General features: G+C 39.5%; 1 protein-coding gene across 2 annotated transcripts in view; it reads right to left on the reverse strand.

The window, feature by feature from the left end:
- Positions 1-294: 294 nt before the first annotated feature.
- The window catches only part of acss3 (acyl-CoA synthetase short chain family member 3), a 48,401-nt gene continuing 29,687 nt past the window's right edge, over positions 295-19,008 (reverse strand). For both annotated transcript variants that reach the window (XM_083910636.1, XM_083910637.1), the window contains exons 10-16: positions 4,741-4,836; positions 4,551-4,614; positions 3,331-3,412; positions 3,031-3,153; positions 2,736-2,835; positions 810-985; positions 295-719 (exon numbers count right to left, since the gene is read on the reverse strand). In XM_083910636.1, the coding sequence (XP_083766762.1) occupies positions 636-719; positions 810-985; positions 2,736-2,835; positions 3,031-3,153; positions 3,331-3,412; positions 4,551-4,614; positions 4,741-4,836 (725 nt within the window). In that variant the 3' untranslated portion in view covers positions 295-635. The remainder of the gene's footprint in view (positions 720-809; positions 986-2,735; positions 2,836-3,030; positions 3,154-3,330; positions 3,413-4,550; positions 4,615-4,740; positions 4,837-19,008) is intronic.

Here is a 19,008-nt window from a genome sequence, read left to right on the forward strand (position 1 = left end):
TATACAAATACAAGAAACATACTTGCAATGTTTGTTTATATACATACATACCAACTTATATATACACATATGTATATGCATATATATATACATACATATATGCATATATATACATATATACATACACATACATACAGTGCATACATATATATACACACATACACAAATATATATACACACATATACATACACATATGTATATATATACATTCATATATATACACACACAAATATATATACATATTATAGAAATGTGCAAAAATCTAATCTCACTGTCGCTTTAATGACAACATACAATTATTTCCAGAGGCTTTTTGTTGGAATGAGTCGTAGAAAATATTAAAAACACGATTAGATTGGAACAATAGCAAGATTTGGCTCCTATATAATATATAATATATATATATAATATATATAAGACAAACTATAAAGTGACATCGTTCCAGTTAAAACGTTAAAATTTAACGTTAAAACTTTGCTAATCACCTTCCACAGATCGATGTAAACGTTTGACAAAAAAGTTCTTCTTCCCGTTTGCAGCTCCAGATTCATCGCGACGTTAAAACGTTAAAAAATCATCGCAGAGAGAAAACGTCGTGACTAAAGTGAATCTGACCTCAGTCTTTTGTCGTAGCTCAGGCTCCGCGAGCTAGCTGCGCTTTTCCCACCCGACACTCGATGTCTTTGAAAACCTCCGGGTCCTCGATGGTCGGCGTAATCTGACCACAAAAAAGAGAGAGGGTGAGAGAATTCGGTTTATAAGGCTAATGAATGCTAACGCTAATGTTTTTAGCATTAGCATTTCGTACCTTGTACGGTTTCCCGTTGACCAGGTCGGCCAAAGACGAGCGCGGGATTTTGCCCGAGCGCGTTTTGGGCAGCGCTCGCACGAAGAGCGCTTTCCTGAACGCGGCCACGGGTCCGATGTTCTGTCGGACCAGGTTCACCATCTCCATCGCGATCTTCTCCTCGTTCTCCTTCACACCTACGACAAAAAAATATAACGTACGTATATAAAATGAACGGACAGAAATGTCAAGTGTCTGTTTACGTTAAAACGTTGAAAAAGCGGAATTTTTTCCTACAATTTTAACGTCAATTGAATAACTTTACATCTTTAACGTGTCTGGAACATATGGACGCAGCTAGCTAACGATCAAGCTAGGACGAGTTTGTTTCAATGAATAGACTAGCCATGTTTGTTTTCCCAAAATGGCCGACTTGTGGGTGGGCGGAGCTAACGTAAGTAAATTACAAATTAGCTTGGGAAATGCACCAAGTTTTAACACCTACGACAAAAAAATAACGTACATTATAAAATAAACGGACAGAAATGTGTCTATTTACGTTAAAATTTTCAAAAAGTGGAAATTTAGCGTACTTTTCCTGCAACTTTACCGCCAACTTTGTCGGAACGCTGAGGCCACGTCTTTTGACGTAGAGAAAATCCTTTAATAACTTTACATCTTTAACGTGTCTGGAACATATGGACGCGGCTAGCTAACGATCAAGCTAGGACAAGTTTGTTTCAATGAATAGACTAGCCATGTTTGTTTTTCCAAAATGGCCGACTTGTGGGTGGGCCGAGCTAACGGAAGTAAATTACAAATTTGTTTGGGATCACGCTAGCAACAAGTGCGCCAAGTTTTAACACCTACGACAAAAAAAATAACCTACATACATAAAATACGGACAGAAATGTGTCTATTTACGTAAAATTTTTCAAAAAGTGGAAATTTAGCGTACTTTTCCTGCAACTTTACCGCCAACTTTGTCGGAATGCTGAGGCCACGTCTTTTGACGTAGAGAAAATCCTTTAATAACTTTACATCTTTAACGTGTCTGGAACATATGGACGCAGCTAGCTAACGAACAAGCTAGGACAAGTTTGTTTCAATGAATAGACTAGCCATGTTTGTTTTTCCAAAATGGCCGACTTGTGGGTGGAGCGGAGCTAATGGAAGTAAAATACAAATTAGTTTGGAATCATGCTAGCAACAAGTGCGCCAAGTTTTAACACCTACTACAAAAAAATAACGTACATATTTAAAATACGGACAGAAGTGTGTCTATTTACGTTAAAATTTTCAAAAAGTGGAAAATTTAGCGTACTTTTCCTGCAACTTTACCGCCAACTTTGTCGGAGCGCTGAGGCCACGCCTTTGGACGTGTCTAGAACACATAGACCAAATTTGACACGGCTAGCTAAAACATGCTAGTCCAAAATGGCCGACTTCTGGGTGGGCGGAGCTAATGGAAGTAAATTTGAAATGTGTTTGGAATCATGAGAGCGTTTACGAGTTTACGAAGTTTGGCTAAAATCGGAAAACAACTACGTGCGACTTGGACGCAATTCAGCGCAAGGCGGCCATTTTGGTTTGATCAAATTGCTGATATCGGGGACAATTTTGACGATTTCTCACACCTGTAGCGTATGTAAACAAACTCCTCCTCCTCCTAGCGCTTTACTGCGATCAACGTCAAAATTGCTCAGCTCACTCTCGGCAGGATACGGAATAAAAGTTAACAAAATCTCCACTAGGGGGCAGCAAAAAAACAACAACAACAACAAAACTCTTATAACTCCACCGCAGAAGCTCCAATCTGCACCAAACTCGCTGTGATCGATAACAGCTCCGCCCTTCGAAGCGTCGACATTTTGAACGGAGCGCCACCTACAGGTTAAACATCATATTTTTTTTTTTTTACGGTTTCGTATCGTATCCACGTCTCACCGTTCTTGAGGACGCACAGCGCTAAGGGAACGTGACCCTTGAGCGAATCGTCCAGACCGACCACGGCGCAGTCGGCCACCGCGGGATGCTGCAACACACACTACACAACACACACACAAACACACAACACACACACACGTAAATTACGGCGTATAGAAGATAAAATAAATCAATAAATAATAAAAGATACGCATGGAATTTTACGTCAAATTTCTCAAAGCTAATCTATAATAAACCTTTGTTTTTGTAACATGAGTACGACTGGATTATAATCCCCCCCCCCCCCCCACCTCACCTCCTCAAGAGCCCCCGCAGATAATCTGTGTCCGGCCACGTTGATGACGTCGTCCGAGCGAGACATGATGTGCAGGAAGCCGCCGTCGTCCACGAAGCCGGCGTCCATGGTGTCGTAGAAGCCCTGAGACCAAAGTGTGTGTGAATGAGAAGCATGAGAAACGCTGCAGTTCAAGGTTTCACCACTAGAGGGCAGCCTTTCACCACATTTAATCATCTAAAAGCTGCTCCTGGATTCAGATCCATCACTTATTCCCATGATTTTTTTTGTTTTTTACATCAGATTATTGTTTTAACTCACTGGGAACTTGGTGAAGTAAAGCTTCTTAAAGAGATTCTGGTTCTGCCACAGCGACAGAGCGGCACCTGGTGGTAAAGGGAGTCTGAACGAGGAAGAAAAACAATAAATATGTGTGTTAAAGGGATAATTCAGGGTCTTTTAAACAGCCTTTAAACAGCCTTTATCACAACTAAATGCCTTAAATTTGACCTTAAAACACAAAAGATTTTCTCCATGACTAAGTTTAATATTATAAGATATTTAATATTTAAAAATCTGGTGATATTCAGTCCTGTATCACGCATAATTTCACAATAAAACACAGTTTTGTTGCGCGTTTTTGTTGAGCTAAAAGGAGCGGCCGCGAGATGCATTCAAGGATCCTCGTAAATGCAAATGCACAATGCTACTATTACCTCTTTAATGGCTGAATGTGTGCTAATTTTAGCTCTTCAGTGGCTGAAGTTTGTGCTAATGTTAGCTCTTTAGTGGCTGAAGTTTGTGCTTATTTTAGCTCTTCAGTGGCTGAAGTTTGTGCTAATGTTAGTTTTTTAGTGGCTGAAGTTTGTGCTAGTGTTAGCTCTTTTGTGGCTGAAGTTTGTGCTAGTGTTAGCTCTTTTGTGGCTGAAGTTTGTGCTCATGTTAGCTCTTTAATGGCTGAATGGGTGCTAATTTTAGCTCTTTAGTGGCTGAAGTTTGTGCTAATGTAAGCTTTTAAGTGGCTGAAGTTTGTGCTAATATTTATATTAGTCGATTTAAAATGTTAGAATTTCTCAATGACTAAGTTTAATATTATATTATATTATTATAAGTTATTTCATATTTAAAGATCTGGTGATATTCAGACCAGTATCGCGCATAATTTCACAATAAAACACAGTTTTGTTGCGCGTTTTTGTTGAGCTAAAAGCAGCGGCCGCGAGATGCATTCAAGGATCCTCGTAAATGCAAACGCACATGAAGTCGACTACCTCTTAGGTTTTTTTTTATGAACGTAATCATTGGGGAAAAAATGACTTTATATCATCCAGGGGTCTCAAAATGACAACTTTTTAAGAAAAGGACATTGAAATAATAATATTTATGATGATATTTCAAAATAAAAGTGTTTTGTTTTGTTTAATAGTTCACAATAAAAACGTATTTATGATGAAAATTAAAATTTGCATGAGATTAATAATTAAAAATACATTTTTATGAGATGAAAAAAAATAAAGTTAAAGATCCAGACTCAAACTCACCTCACCACGATATTTCCCAGAGTTCCCGGCTTCACCTCCTGCATGTCGTCACTGACCACTGTGACTGTGGACGATAAACAACAACAACAACAACACACACTTCATGTTAGATTTATACGTAAATTAGTGTTGATAAAATAGTGTTTTATGACATTTATTTTCTTAAATTCTCTGCTTTTTAAATTCTCACCATTGTAACCAGGAACAGGTTTCCCCGCCTGACCAGCAGGTGGCGTCAGTGAGTCCTCCAGGCCGACACAGATGGAGGTGATGGGTGAACCAGTTTCTGGAGACAAAGAGGAGGTTCGTGAAAACACTGAGGACCTCGAGTCCTCGTGGAGAGTGTGTGTGTGTGTGTGCGTGTGCGTGCGTGCGTGCGTGTGTGTGTGTGTGTGTGTGAGCGTATTATTTCCACTCAGCGTTGCATCCGTCAGTGTGAATCTGTCAGGTTTCCACACTGATATGTGCTAATGTTCAGCAGCTAACGTTGTATAAAGTAGTGCCTTAAAGGTGATACTGCAGTAAAAGTACCTAGAGTAAAGTAAAATTACTTAACTGTTCACTCCTCGCATTTTTTAGCTGTGAAAAGGTAGCTTAACTAAATCAACGACTAGCTAAACGAACTTCAGCAGTGGCTTCAGGTTTAAGTTTGTGCTGAAGAGCTAACATTTGTTTGAATTGATTTAAATGTTAGCCATTTAGTGGTTGAAGTTTGTGCTAATGTTAGCTCTTTAAAGGCTGAAGTATGTGCTAATGTTAGCACTTTAGTGGCATACGTTTGTGCTAATATTTATATTAGTGGATTTAAAACGTTAGCTCTGGTGGCTGAAGTTTGTGCTACTGTTAGCGCTTTAGTGGCATACGTTTGTGCTAATGTTTATATTAGTACATTTAAAACATTAGCTCTTTAGTGACAGAAGTTTGTGCTAATGCTAGCTCTTTAGTGACAGAAGTTAGTGATAATGTAAGCTCTTCAGTGTCAGAAGATTGTGCTAATGTTAGTTCTTTAGTGACAGAAGTTTGTGTTAATGCTAGTTCTTTAGTGGCTGAAGACTGTGCTAATGTTAGCTCTTTAGTGACAGAGGTTTGTGCTAATGCTAGTTCTTTAGTGGCTGAAGACTGTGCTAATGTTAGCTCTTCAGTGGCTGAAGTTTGTACAAGAGCCAACATTTACCGTATATTAGTTGATTTAAAACATTAGCTATTGAAGATTGTGCTAATGCTAGTTCTTTAGTGGCTGAAGTGTGTGCTAAAGAACTAACATGTACATTTGTTGATTTAGATGCTAGCTCTTTGTGCTAATATTTATATTTGCAGATTTAAAACGTTATCTCTTTAGTGGCAGAAGTTTGTGCTAAAGAGCTAACGTTTATATTAGTTGATTTAAATGTTAGCTCTTTAGCGGCTTAAGTTTGTGCTAATATTTATATTAGTTGATTTAAACATTAGCTCTTTAGCACAAACTTCAACAGCTAAGTAAATAGTTGTTGGAGTATTTTCACAAACTGCTGACGGCAATACTGAGATTTTCAGGCACAAAATGGTCCACAAAAATGGAGGAAATATCCAGTGAGTATATATATATATATATATATATATACACCTAATAAAGTGGCCAGTGAGTGTAGTTTTCCCTCCAGGTTTAATTCCACTGTCGTATTGAACGAGGGATCATTTGCATAACTGTCCTTCTACTTTGAATTTAATTTGCCATTAGCTCTTTGAAAAGAGGGAAAAACAAACAAACATCAAAACCCAAATCATCATTTTCCTCTGGCAGAATATTCTAAAGCGTCTGCTTTCTCGCTGTGTTTAAAAACAAAATAACCTTAAACTCTGAGTTAAGTTCACTTCGATGCATATATTTACATGTTAACGCTCTGAAAATGACACGAGACTGAAGAAGAAATAATAATCTGTTCAATATGAGACGATTTCATCACCATCTTTAGTTATATATATTTATAAGCACTAGTTAAAGTGGAGTTTGTTTGTGAATCACAAAAGGCTGAGTGAGCCCGCCATCATAGTTATGAGATTAAAAAAAATCGAAATTATGAGATTAAAAAGTTGAAATTATGAGATTAAAAAGTTGACATTATGAGATTAATAAATCGAAATTATGAGATTAAATCGAAATTATGAGATAAGTCATAATTATGAGATTAAAAAAATCGAAATTATGAGATTAAAAAGTTGAAATTATGAGATTAAAAAGTTGACATTATGAGATTAATAAATCGAAATTATGAGATTAAATCGAAATTATGAGATAAGTCATAATTATGAGATTAAAAAAATCGAAATTATGAGATTAAAAAGTTGAAATTATGAGATTAATAAATCTTATTATGAGATTAAGTCGAAATTATGAGATAAGAAGTCATAATTATGAGATTAAAAAAGTCGAAATTATGAAATGAGAAAATTTCAATTATGAGATTAGAGGGTCGAAATAATGAGACATGAAGTGGAAATTATGAGATAAAAGGACAATTATGGGATTAAAAAAAATTGGAAATTATGAGATTGAAATGTTGAAATTATATATAAAGTCATAATTATGAGATTATGAAAATTGAGATTGAGGTAAAGTCGAAATTATGAGATGAGAAAATTTTAATTATGAGATTAAAAAAACGAAATTATGAGACGAAAAGTCATAATTATGAGATTAAAAAGTCGAAATTATGACATAAAAAGTCACAATGACTTTTATTCTCATAATTCTGATAGATTAAGTCATAATTATGAGATTAAAAAGTCAGAATTATGAGATTAAAAAGTCATAATTAGGAGATTAAAAAATCATAATGATGAGAATAAAAACAGTAATCCTCGTCCTAATCTGAAGTGTTGTTCTGATCCCAGGTGACTCAAAACAGGAAGTTCAGGCAAACTTTATGAAAGTGAAATGTCAAATTCCGCTGAAGAAGACGTCGCACTCGTCTAACTGACAGTGGACGTGGTTAGAAAACACACTCACGTACACACACACACACACACACACACACACACACACACAATCACCATTAAAAATAAAACATTAATCTTCCCTCTGTACTCCCACCTCAATCTTTTCCTCCGACTTCTTCTTCTTTCTCTGCAGAACAAAAACAAATCAATCTTTCTCCCTCAGTCCAGTGAGAACCATGTTGAGTGTGATGAATGTGTTGGAAAAGCAGGATCCTGTTGCTGGATGTTCGATGTTAGCACTTAGCGCTCACATTGAACACTTTGCCCAGTAAATGAGTTCAGGTTCAGTTTGAAAGCAGCTAAGTGTTTTAGCGTCCGGGTCGTTAGCATCGAGCTAAATGTCAAATGGGGGAATTGAAGCGACGTCCTTTGAGATGTTTGGGAATCAAATCAGAGGAAAGTACAGATTGGACTCGTACCGACGACACAAACGTAGACGCCAATGCTTCTAACGTTTACAGCCAGTATCTACGCTCCTAAACAACATGGTCGATTAGCATCAGAGGAAGCAGCAAAGGTTAGCTTAGCAGCTAACACCAAACATACAGTAGCATATTTTGCGGAGCTTTTTGAGACACCAAGGATCTTTTGTGGTTTAGCATAAAAAAAAAAGATGTTTCAGTCCACTAGATGGTGCCAAGTGCTCACTGTCACAAGAGCAAATAATATCGCAATAACATTGTATCATCACTTAAATATCACAATGTCATATCGTTACTTAAATATGGTGACGTCACATCGTCACTTAAATATCGCAATAACACAGTTTTGTCACTGAAATATCGCGATAACGTCGGCGTATCGTCACTTAAATATTGAGTTGTTTCGTCATTTAAATATCATGATGTATCGTCAGTTTAATATCGTGATTATATCGTGACTTAAATATCGCAATAACATCGTATCGTCACTTCAAAATTGTGATGTCATATCGTCACTTAAATATCGCGATAACGTCGTATCGTCACTTAAATATCGTGATAACGTATTGTCACTTAAATATTGTGATGTCATATCGTGACTTAAATATCGCGATAACATCGTATCGTCACTTAAAAACTGTGATGTCATATCGTCACTTAAATATCGCGATAACATCGCATCGTCGCTTAAATATCACGATGCTGTATCGCGACTTAAATATCGCGACTATACCGTGACTTAAATATCGCTAATAACATCGTATCGTCAGTTAAATATAGTGACAACATGGTCATTTCAATATGGTGATGTCATATCGTCACTTGGATATTGTAATATTATCGTATCGCCACTTTAATATCGTGATAATATTGTATCGTGGCGTCTCAGCCGACTCCCACCACCGTCTTGAAAACTATGCTAAACTGTGTTAGATAAAGGCCTGTGGTTGTCGTGGCGATCGTGTGGTTGCTGGGGAAACTGAACGAGTACGTTGACCTGAGGTTATTTGTTAAGACAATGCGTCGTAGGAGGAAGAAAAACGAGCTCGACCAGATTCTGAACTGTGAAAAGTTACCGTTTTTTTTTTTTTAAATAATTTATTTTAATTTGTTTGCGTCAGACTAAAACCCCAGAACGCGTCAAGAAACGGTGAGATCTTGGGTCTTGCAGCAGAAAAACATCCCTTTCCCTGGATGAATAAGTGATTTCAGGACAAACCTGTGGGATTAGTTCTGCTACAAAGTCTGTGATTAAGCGAAAAGCTCAAACTGCTCCAGCGTCGGCAGTTTGCCGAGCAGCCGACGCAGGTACGAACACAAAAGGCTTTGATTAGCCGAGCTCAAGAGATTGGACAGGATGTTAAAATTCAGGAAAAGTCGGAGGGAAGGAATATGATTTACGTTTTTTTCTGTTGGGGCGAAAACCAGCCACAAGAGAACGTCATGGACGATCGTCTAAGAGTTCAGACTTCTTATCCAAAATTCAACTATATATGCAAACTTTGAAAGGAAAACCTTACGAGCCCTGTTTGAGTTCGACATATACAGCCTAGAAGTGCACCACACCTTCTAAATCACTCCACAAGAGGGCACACTTTTAATCCATCACAAAAATAAGACAGTAGGTACGTTATCATGCACTGTTAAAAAAGAGCTAAGGCCATAGTCCATGACTAAGACCTACTAAGTCCTACTCCAGTCCGACTAAGTGTACACATGCAGGAGTAATCGGACTATGAATCACATTATCCAAGTTACGTTAGTCCGACTCAAACTAGCTCGATTGTTAGTCAGACTAACGTGTTTACACGACACTAAGAAAACCCAAGTATTGTCTTAGTCTGACTAAAATCTGACTTTTCAAATGCACGTAAACACCATCGAGGGATGCTAACGTTGCCCTCGCGCAGTCGTGACGTGAAAATGGTTGCTTAGGTATCGCGGTCCCCTTTAAACGACATAAAAAGTAGTGCTGTGCAAAAGGTTAACGCACGACGCGTTAGCTCCGTTAGCTGCATTAGCTCCTTTTAGTGCCATTAGCGCACCTACGGTGGAACTGGAGCGGTCTGTTTACTAAAGGAAAAGAGCAGCGCTAACAAATAACTAGCTTACCTGTGTACTGCGTATGTGTGCCTCTGTTTTTAAAGTTTAGCGTTACTTTAGAGACTCATTTTAACAAATCGGGAGTCACGTAAACATGACGTCACGTGCGCCTTTTTCCGCCGTTAAACACTGTTTACGCGTTAACGTTCGACAGCACCAGTAAAAAGGCCACTGCTTTTTTTTGTTGTTGCAATCGTCTGCTCTCGTTTCCTTCAACTTCCGCCACAACGGCATCTTTAAAGCAAAGTACGTAAGTACGTCGGGGTTCTTCGATACAGATAGAAAAGGTAAGGAACAGATCTAGAGACTGTTAGCTTAGCTGTAAGCGCCAACCACACGGGACTGATAGTAAACGTAAAAAAATATACGTCATGAAATAGTCGTTCAAGCTTCATTTTGGGGGGAAAACGTGTTCACAGAAAGAAATCACAGTTCGTTAGAGCCAAAATGTGTCAAAATACCATTTTTTATATAAAATATTAAATACCTACACATCACAATCTACAAAAAAACAATTTCAGTCACAATAATCGCAATGAGATTATTTATTCAAACTCTCCGTCAGAACCTACTTATTATGCAAACGTTTTCCCCGTTTCCAAACAAAAACCTCTTCAAAAGGACAATTTCCTTCTATCAGCTAAAAACGTAGCCTCCCTAATGACTTTCCAGACACCGCGGCCCCCGTGTGCTCGGGGCCGAGTGGATGCATACCAATTCACTACTTAACTTGCTAATGAAAGATGCCCGTCGTGTGCCTCGGAAACCAAAAAAGGATTCGACAAACGCTTCTGTGGTCTTGGAAACGAACGCTAGATGAATTCCCACGTCGGGGAAGGGCCGACGGCGGACGCTTCCCAACCAAACGACGAGATAACACAAGACGTCGCACTTCGGCTCTCGGGGTTGTAATTACACGAGCCGCGACATCTGCAGGAATGTAATCAGACCGAGCGAAAAAGAAAGAGAGCCAGAGCAGCTTTGGTGTTGAGCGACACAAAGGCGTTAAGCTAATGCTAACAATGCCCAGAGCTGGGTAACACGACGGTATGACTCAAAACAAATGAAATTGGGAGCTAGCGGTAGTCCGTTTGGAATGGTAGGCGGGGTGTGTGCTGCGGGCGGTGAAAGGAAAGACTAGCTAGGCTAGCTCAAACCTCATCGTTTTGCTGTGGCACCAAAAGGGAAGGGTGCCAAACAATGGAACCCTAGGGGGTTTGGTTATTTTTGCAGGAAACGCAAGAAATATATACCTTGCGGTAACCAAACCGAACCAGAAACACAGTTCTCGTCATCCGTGAACGACTTCCGCCTAATTTTTGATAGCGCTAGCTCTTTAGGAATTAGCGCTAGACCAATAAATAATATAAGGAAAACAAAATAGAGAGTTAAGTACAACACAAAGGGTTTGTTTCTGTCCTCCACTGTCGGCAAAAATGAAATCGCTGGTGACGCAGACCAAGTTGTACTCGCATCGCCCCCTTCTGGACAGTTTGGCAACGCACTCTAAAGTAGCACAAGCATAGGTGTGTTTTGAAATCAGCTAAACTCACTTTAAGGTGAGTTTGGATAAATCTCAAGTCTTCAGTTTTTTGTACTTCCATTAATTACTTGTTGGAAAACAACCTGACATTATCGAGCGCAGGTTAACGCTAACGCTAAATTACGGCATTTTGGCAGCTTGTGGCTTGTGGCTTGCGTGCGGAAAGAACAACAATGTAAATTCTAAAGTTGAAACGTGCTGACTCGTATATTAATACAAGCTAGGCTAGCTCAAAACCTCATCGTTTTGCTCTGGCACCAAAAGGGAAGGGTGCCAAACAATGGAACCGTAGGGGGTTTGGTTATTTTAGGAGGAAACGCAAGAAATGTATACTGTGCGGTACCAAACCAAACCAGAAACACAGTTCATCCATGAACGACTTCCGCCAAATTTTTGATATCGCTAGCTCTTTAGGAATTAGCGCTAGACTGATAAATAATATAAGGAAAACAAACTAGAGAGTTAATTACAACACAAGAGGTTTGTTTCTGTCCTCCGCAAAAATTAACATCGCCGGTGACGCAGACCAAGCTGTACTCGCAGCGCCCTCTTCTGGACAGTTTGGTAGCGCACTCTAAAGTAGCACAAGCACAGGTGTGTTTTGAAATCAGCTAATCCGCTAAAATGTCACCGCCTTCGAGGTGAGTTTGAATAAATCTCAAAGTCTTCAGTTTTTTGTACTTCCGTTAATTACTTGTTAACGAGTGCAGGTTAACGCTAACGCTAAATAACGGCGTTTTGGCAGCTCGTGGCTTGCGCGCGTAAAGAACAACATTGTAAATTCTAAAGTCGTACGTGCTGACTCGTGAAAAAAAAAAAAGAGTTAATAAGCCTTCCGTCCGAGTTGAGAAACCACTCTTGAGAAAAGTTAGCCTTCCTGCAGGCGCCGATACAATCACGCCTCAAATCCACACACCGCAGTGAGTAATCTCGCTCCGCTGAGCTCTCCAGTCTCAGGTTAAGAGTCATTATTAACCCTTGATCCAGTGTAATACCGGCTGTCAGGCTGAGGCACAGAGCGTCCGCAACTCTTAAAAAGTCTGTTTTTTCTTCAGCGACTAAAGTGTTTCCATTGTTGTTGTTGTTGTTTGCCTGTAAAACTCCCTCACGTCAGACGTGTTTTTTTTCCAATCTCTCGCCAGCCGATGCTTTTTTGGCAAAGGCTGCAGGGGGAGAAAGAGTTTATTCGACAAGACAGATGCTCCGAGGCAGTCCACTTCTTTTTTTAATTGCATTCTCAGCGTGTGTGTGTGTGTGTATATATATATATATATATATATATATATAAATAAAAAGTAAAGGCATCTGCTGTCTGTCAGAGAAACAGAGACACGAATAGCAAAAAGGAACAAATAAATAAATAAATCCACGCCAAACACTGGATTCACTGCAGGAGCAGCCAAAAAAAAAAAAAAACCTGCCGACTGAAAACACACATTTGTTGCCAGGCAACACCGCTGTGACATCAGCAACCTTCATCACCCCCCCCACACACACACACACACACACACGGGCTTAAAATAGCTCGCAGATTATTATCAGGCGTCAAAATGGCAGGTGTTTTCTCACACACACACACACACACGGGGTGAGCGTCAGGTGGTCGAACGGTGACAAGACGATGATTATTTACTGTAAATACGCACTTGGGTAATAATATTATTATTATTATTATTTTTATTATTAATAACGACGTTGTCGGCAGAAGTGCCGCGTCACGTCTCGGCGGCAGCGTCAGACTGAGGAATGATTGACTACGCTAGGCCGCGCGCACACACACACACACCAATAACGTCCTACTCTACATCAGGAAGCTAATCTCGCGTGCGGCGGCCCGAGTGTCCCCGGACTCAAAAAAAAAATAATCACAAGGTAAATTGGTCGAATTAGTCAAATTCGTTCGCCGCAGTTAATCATTTCCTGCACAGATTGCGGAAAATTGGCCCCGGCAAAAAAAAACAAAAAAAAAACGGAACGCCGGCCAGGTGTGACGCAGGAAGGACGTGGACACCATCACGACATCAAACTGACCATTTAACCCTAAAGAGTTCCTTTAAAAAAAACTGACTAATTTGTTCCTTGTGGCAGAAAACGTCACTTCAATGCTTTTCAATAGGACTTTTTTGTCCAGAGGAACAAATTAGTGAGTTTTTTCCATCAAAATCAACCTTGCTGCCAATCGTTGACCCATATTAGGGTCTGATAATTATAACAAATACACCTTGAATTAATGTATTTTATCGAAATTATTGTTGTTTTTTGGAGGGTTTATGTATGGAGTTGTGGAAAGAAAGGGTTAACATTTCAAAAATCTTTGTCTTTGATATGTATATTTAAGGCTGAAGTAGCTTTAGTTTAGTTTAGTTTATTGGTTTTTGTTAACAGGGACCGCGTATAGAACAGGTTCTATACCAGGGTTAGCTAAACGGCTAATTTGCACCTGTGGTCCCTTTAAAAGATTGACTAGTTTAAAGTGGAAAAAAACATGTACATACATGTACGTATATAAATACATACATACATTCATTCATAGATGGATGGTTTTCGCGTAGCTTAGCCATTTTAGGCTAATTTAAGAAACTGAGATGACAGCTCGAACTTTTACCAAAAATTTAAATCCTCTGGAAAATTTTAGCTATATTCATTCAACACAAAAACTTAAAGAAACACATTTTTTTTAAAAATGCTATTTATAACTTTTGAACTTCTCCGTTATGGCTGCGAGCTAGGAAGTCACGTTTAACCCCGCCCCATTACGAACTTGAACAAATTCGTGATTGTAAATTGCAAACTTCAAATCCTGGGAAAAACGAGCAGGGACGGAGGGGAAAACAACGACACGGGTGAAGCTAATTAGCTTCGGGATGCAAAGCGTATGCAGCGCAAAGCTAGCAAAGATGCTAACCTCAACTTTGGAGCTGCGGAGCACTGTGGAAGCGAGATCTGTGGCGCTAAAGAGGAAACACTGATTGCAATAAACACCCTTAAGTCCAAATTAAGTCCAAATTAGATGGGATTATGTCCGATCTCGCTTCCACAGTGCTAAGTTGAGGTTAGCGTCTTTGCTAGCTTTGCTCTGCATACGCTTTGTGTCCCAGAGCCAATTAGCGTCACCTGTGTCGGTGTTTTCCCCTCCGTCCCTGCTCGTTTTCCCAGGATTTGAAGTTTGCCAGGATTTACAATCAGGAATTTGTTCAAGTTCGTAGCCATGAGATCTTCCTCTAGCGCCACACACTGGGCACAGAAAGCAACAGCAGCTTCAATCGAGCGCCGTCTGGACTTCCATGATGTCCGTGCACCTGGGTTCATCAAGGCTTCGCCCCCAGCACTGACGCCTATACTTGCAGTTTTAATTTTATTCATTATTCCTCCCAAAAACATCCCTGGCTAATATCATTTGAATATAACCTCAAGTAAAAGTCATCTTTGTTGAAGGTTTTCCAATTTCAGGTGGATTTTCCTGTCTCGCAAATTCCTCTCAAGGTCAAACCCAACTAAAAAATGAAAATCGTTCACCAGAAACATTTAACAACTATCGTACGGTCGTAAAACGCTATAACATCGGAGATGACAACGCTAACAGCAGGTGAATATGTTCTGAATTTACAGCCGCCTTTAAACTACTTTTGTCTGCTCGTGGTTTGTTTTCACAATTAAATAAAAGCAGCAGGAAAAGATTAACGAGAAACTTTCAACGGTGATGGATTTTGTTCCATTTCCACCGACGCAAAAACAGCAAAGCCCTAATGTACCTGCAGTGGAGATGTAGCCGTAGAACAGAGAGAGAGAAAGATCTATCAATATTTTAGAGATGAGAACAAAAAATGTACGAGGGAGCGACTTTAAAAGACTGTCACAAGTTTGAAAAATTAAATCCTCTGCAGCTGGAAGCCAGAAGATATATAAAAAAACAACCTTTGACTATAATGAAAGGTTCACATTTTTAGGCTAAACTGCCCTTGAATGCGAAACTCTTTTTTGTGTTTTTGTTGTCGCGGGGAGGAACGTGATGAAGGAGAGTTGTCGAGGCGACGACGGTTGCTAAGAAGTTCCTCCACGGATGGTTTCGTCTCAGAAGAGACGGTGGAAACGGCGAACCGTGACACCTCGCGGCGGCGTGGACTCGTTTACTCGCCACAGTCGACACTCGGTCTTTGTGTTGGTGTTTGTTGGTTTATTATCTTTGACGGACAGTCTGGACCTTCGTCTACTATTGCGCGGCAAAGCTGGGAAGCTAACAATGACGGAGGAAACGGAGCACTACCGCCGGAATCTGCGGGGGGCAGCATAGAGTCAATTGTCCAATAAGTCGGTAAAATGACGTATAAGGAACCCACAGTTGAAATCATTGGTTTAGAAAACTGAGCGACGACAGGGGCTATCTGTGATACCTGCACTGCCCTCTAGAGGAAGTATCGTGTCGACGTCCATATCGATGCGAAAGACGTAGGTAAGGTAGCGACGGAATTGACGGACAAAAATGGAGTATAAATGGTCCTTTAAAGGACCATCGACAGTGGCTATGTGAGCTGTTCGCAAAGTGGCTGATAAATTTTTTTTGAAATTATGAGACAAAAAGTCATGATTATTAGATAGAATGTCAAAATTGTGAGATAAAAGAAATCGAAATTATGAGACAAAAAAAAAAATCGAAATTATGAGATAAAAAGTCGAAATTATGAGAAAAAAAAATTGAGTTATGAGATAAAAAATGTCGAAATTATGAGTTAAAAGTCATAATTATGAGATAAAAGTCGACAGTGGTATGAGAGCAGTGATGATTAGCTAGCTCTGAAAGTTGACCATTTCTCGCAATGTTGACTTTTTGGACCGTCCTGACGTGATTAACACGTGTACCAAGTTTCGTTCACGTACGTGAAACACGACAAAAAGCCGTCCGATGAAAGCTGTTTTTCATTTTGGTAAGCCCCTCCCACTTCCAATTTTTTTACGCACTTTCCCCAAACTACTTTCAGACGTAAATTAACATTCTGTCTGATTCGGTCGCAGAAATCCATGAGTTTGGGGGGTATGTTCAGGCCTTGAAATAAGGGATTTACTTTTGGGAAAAATAATAAGAAGAAGAAGAACTAGATAGATTTTGTAGCATTGGTGCAAAATCACCAAAAACGCCTCTGTTTTTGCGTTCAATCCAAAATGGCGGCCTTCCTGTAGGATTCACAGGACACTTGTCATCGACTTTTATTTACGGCCCGACCTAAGGAACGTGTGTACCAAGTTTCGTTCATGTACGTTGTAGATGTCCTACAAGCACTTTTTTGCGTCAGTCTTTAGCCCCGCCCACTTCCAATTTTTTACGCACATTACCCAAACCACTTTCATTCGTCAATTTGCACCAGGTCCGATGTGGTCACAGAAATCCGTGAGTTTTGGGATACGTTCAGGCCTTGAAAAATGTGATTTGCTTGTGGGAAAAATAATAATAATAATAACTCTTCTTGCACAGTCGTGCTCGAACCCTAAATATTAAGTTCCCTTGGTGCAAAAACCGGCCTTGCTGATGCAAAAAGGTCAGAGGAGAACGTCAAGTAACTCATATAAGCGCTTTTTACAATCAAAATATGAACGGCTGAAACAGCAGAAGACCACGACTGACTGAAAAAGACTAAAAACAAACGCCTTTATTCACCTTAAACTGCACATAAGTCAAGTGTTAAAAGGGTTAAATCATTAAAACCGTCCGTCGCAGGCAGCTCCAGGCATGTTTATGATGAACCTTACGATCAAACGTTTATTTACCGGCCTCAAACTCCTTCAGTCACACAGCGGAGAGCACATTCTGATTGGCTCCGCTCGGCAGTCGACCGCCGGTTATTGAGTTTAGCGGCGGTGAAGAATCCGGCGGGGATTTAGCACAGGAATCGAGAGGACGACAACAAGAGCGGAGTTCTTTCCAAACTCAATAAAAAACAATAAATAAATCATCGCACCTGGCTCCGGCGGCCACAGGGTGTGACAGGGGTTTTGGTTTGGCTGCTGGTGAAGTGAGTGAAACCCAGGCTGGAATTAAATGTTATCTCCAAAATAAAATAAAATAAAAACCCCTGAGGCTACAGGGGAGGAAAGATGCGGAGATTCTGTTGCCGGTGAAAAATGCAATCTGAAAATGTTGTCGGTAACGGAGTCCAAAGGGAAATGTCTGTATATTTCTGAGTAAACGACTAAATCACACGGCACCAAACGGGGTTTGCCAATGTCACAATCAGGAAAAAACACAGAAAACAGCTGGATGAATTCACTGGTTTTGACAAATGTTGGCTGAAAAAAAAAAAAACAAAATCCAGGATCTGGAGTGATTCCAGAGACGCAGAGTCAGGAGACTCACAAAACCAGGAGGAACGCGTCCAAAATCAATAACGAGGCGGTAAAATGTGCGCATATTTATCGTCGGTGGCGAGATTTCAGTCCAATGTTTTTATACGAGGCCCCACATTTAGAGGATGACAAAGCAGAGCCGGCAAAGACCCAATATAAACAACGGCTAATTTGTGTGTAACGCAATATTTCCACACATACTCAGCTACACATAATTATGTAAGTCGAAATTGAGATAAAAAGACAAAATTATGAGATTAAGTCAGCTCACTGTCAAAGTGCATCAGGGCAAATGGATCATTTCCTGAACTTCAAAAATTCATTAAAATTATTACGTAAGAATTTTGCAAATATTTTCAACGGATCCTTGTTCAGGGCGATGCCGACTATTATGATGGTAAATTTCAAGTCATTCCGAGATACTTTTTGTTTTTGTTGAAGAAAGTCAGCTCACTGTCAAAGTGTATCAGGGCAAATGGATAATTTCCTGATTTTCAAAAATTCCTTAAAATTATTCCTTGAGAGGTTTGCAAATATTTTCAACAGATCCTTGTTCAGAGTGATGCCGACTATTATGATGGTAAATTTCATGTCATTCCGAGATACTTTTTGTTTTCGAGAAGAAAGTCAGCTCACTGTCAAAGTACATCAGAGCAAATGGATCATTTCCTGAGTTTCAAAAATTCATTAAAATTATTCCTTGAGAGGTTTGCAAATATTTTCAACGGATCCTTGTTCCGGATGATGCCGACTATTATGATGGTAAATTTCAAGTCATTCCGAGATACTTTTTTTTTTTTTTAAGAAGAAAGTCAGCTCACTGTCAAAGTGCATCAGTACAAATGGATGATTTCCTGAATTTCAAAAATTCATTAAAATTATTCCTTAAGAGTTTTGCAAATATTTTCAACAGATCCTTGTTCAGGGCGATGCCGACTATTATGATGGTGAATTTCAAGTAATTCGGAGATACTTTTAGTTTTTTTGAAGAAAGTCAGCTCACTGTCAAAGTGCATCAGGGCAAATGGATCATTTCCTGATATTCAAAAATTCATTAAAATTATTCCGTAAGAGGTTT

The sequence above is a fragment of the Microchirus variegatus genome (genome assembly GCF_963457635.1).
Source record: "Microchirus variegatus genome assembly, chromosome: 2".
Taxonomy (NCBI): domain Eukaryota; kingdom Metazoa; phylum Chordata; class Actinopteri; order Pleuronectiformes; family Soleidae; genus Microchirus; species Microchirus variegatus.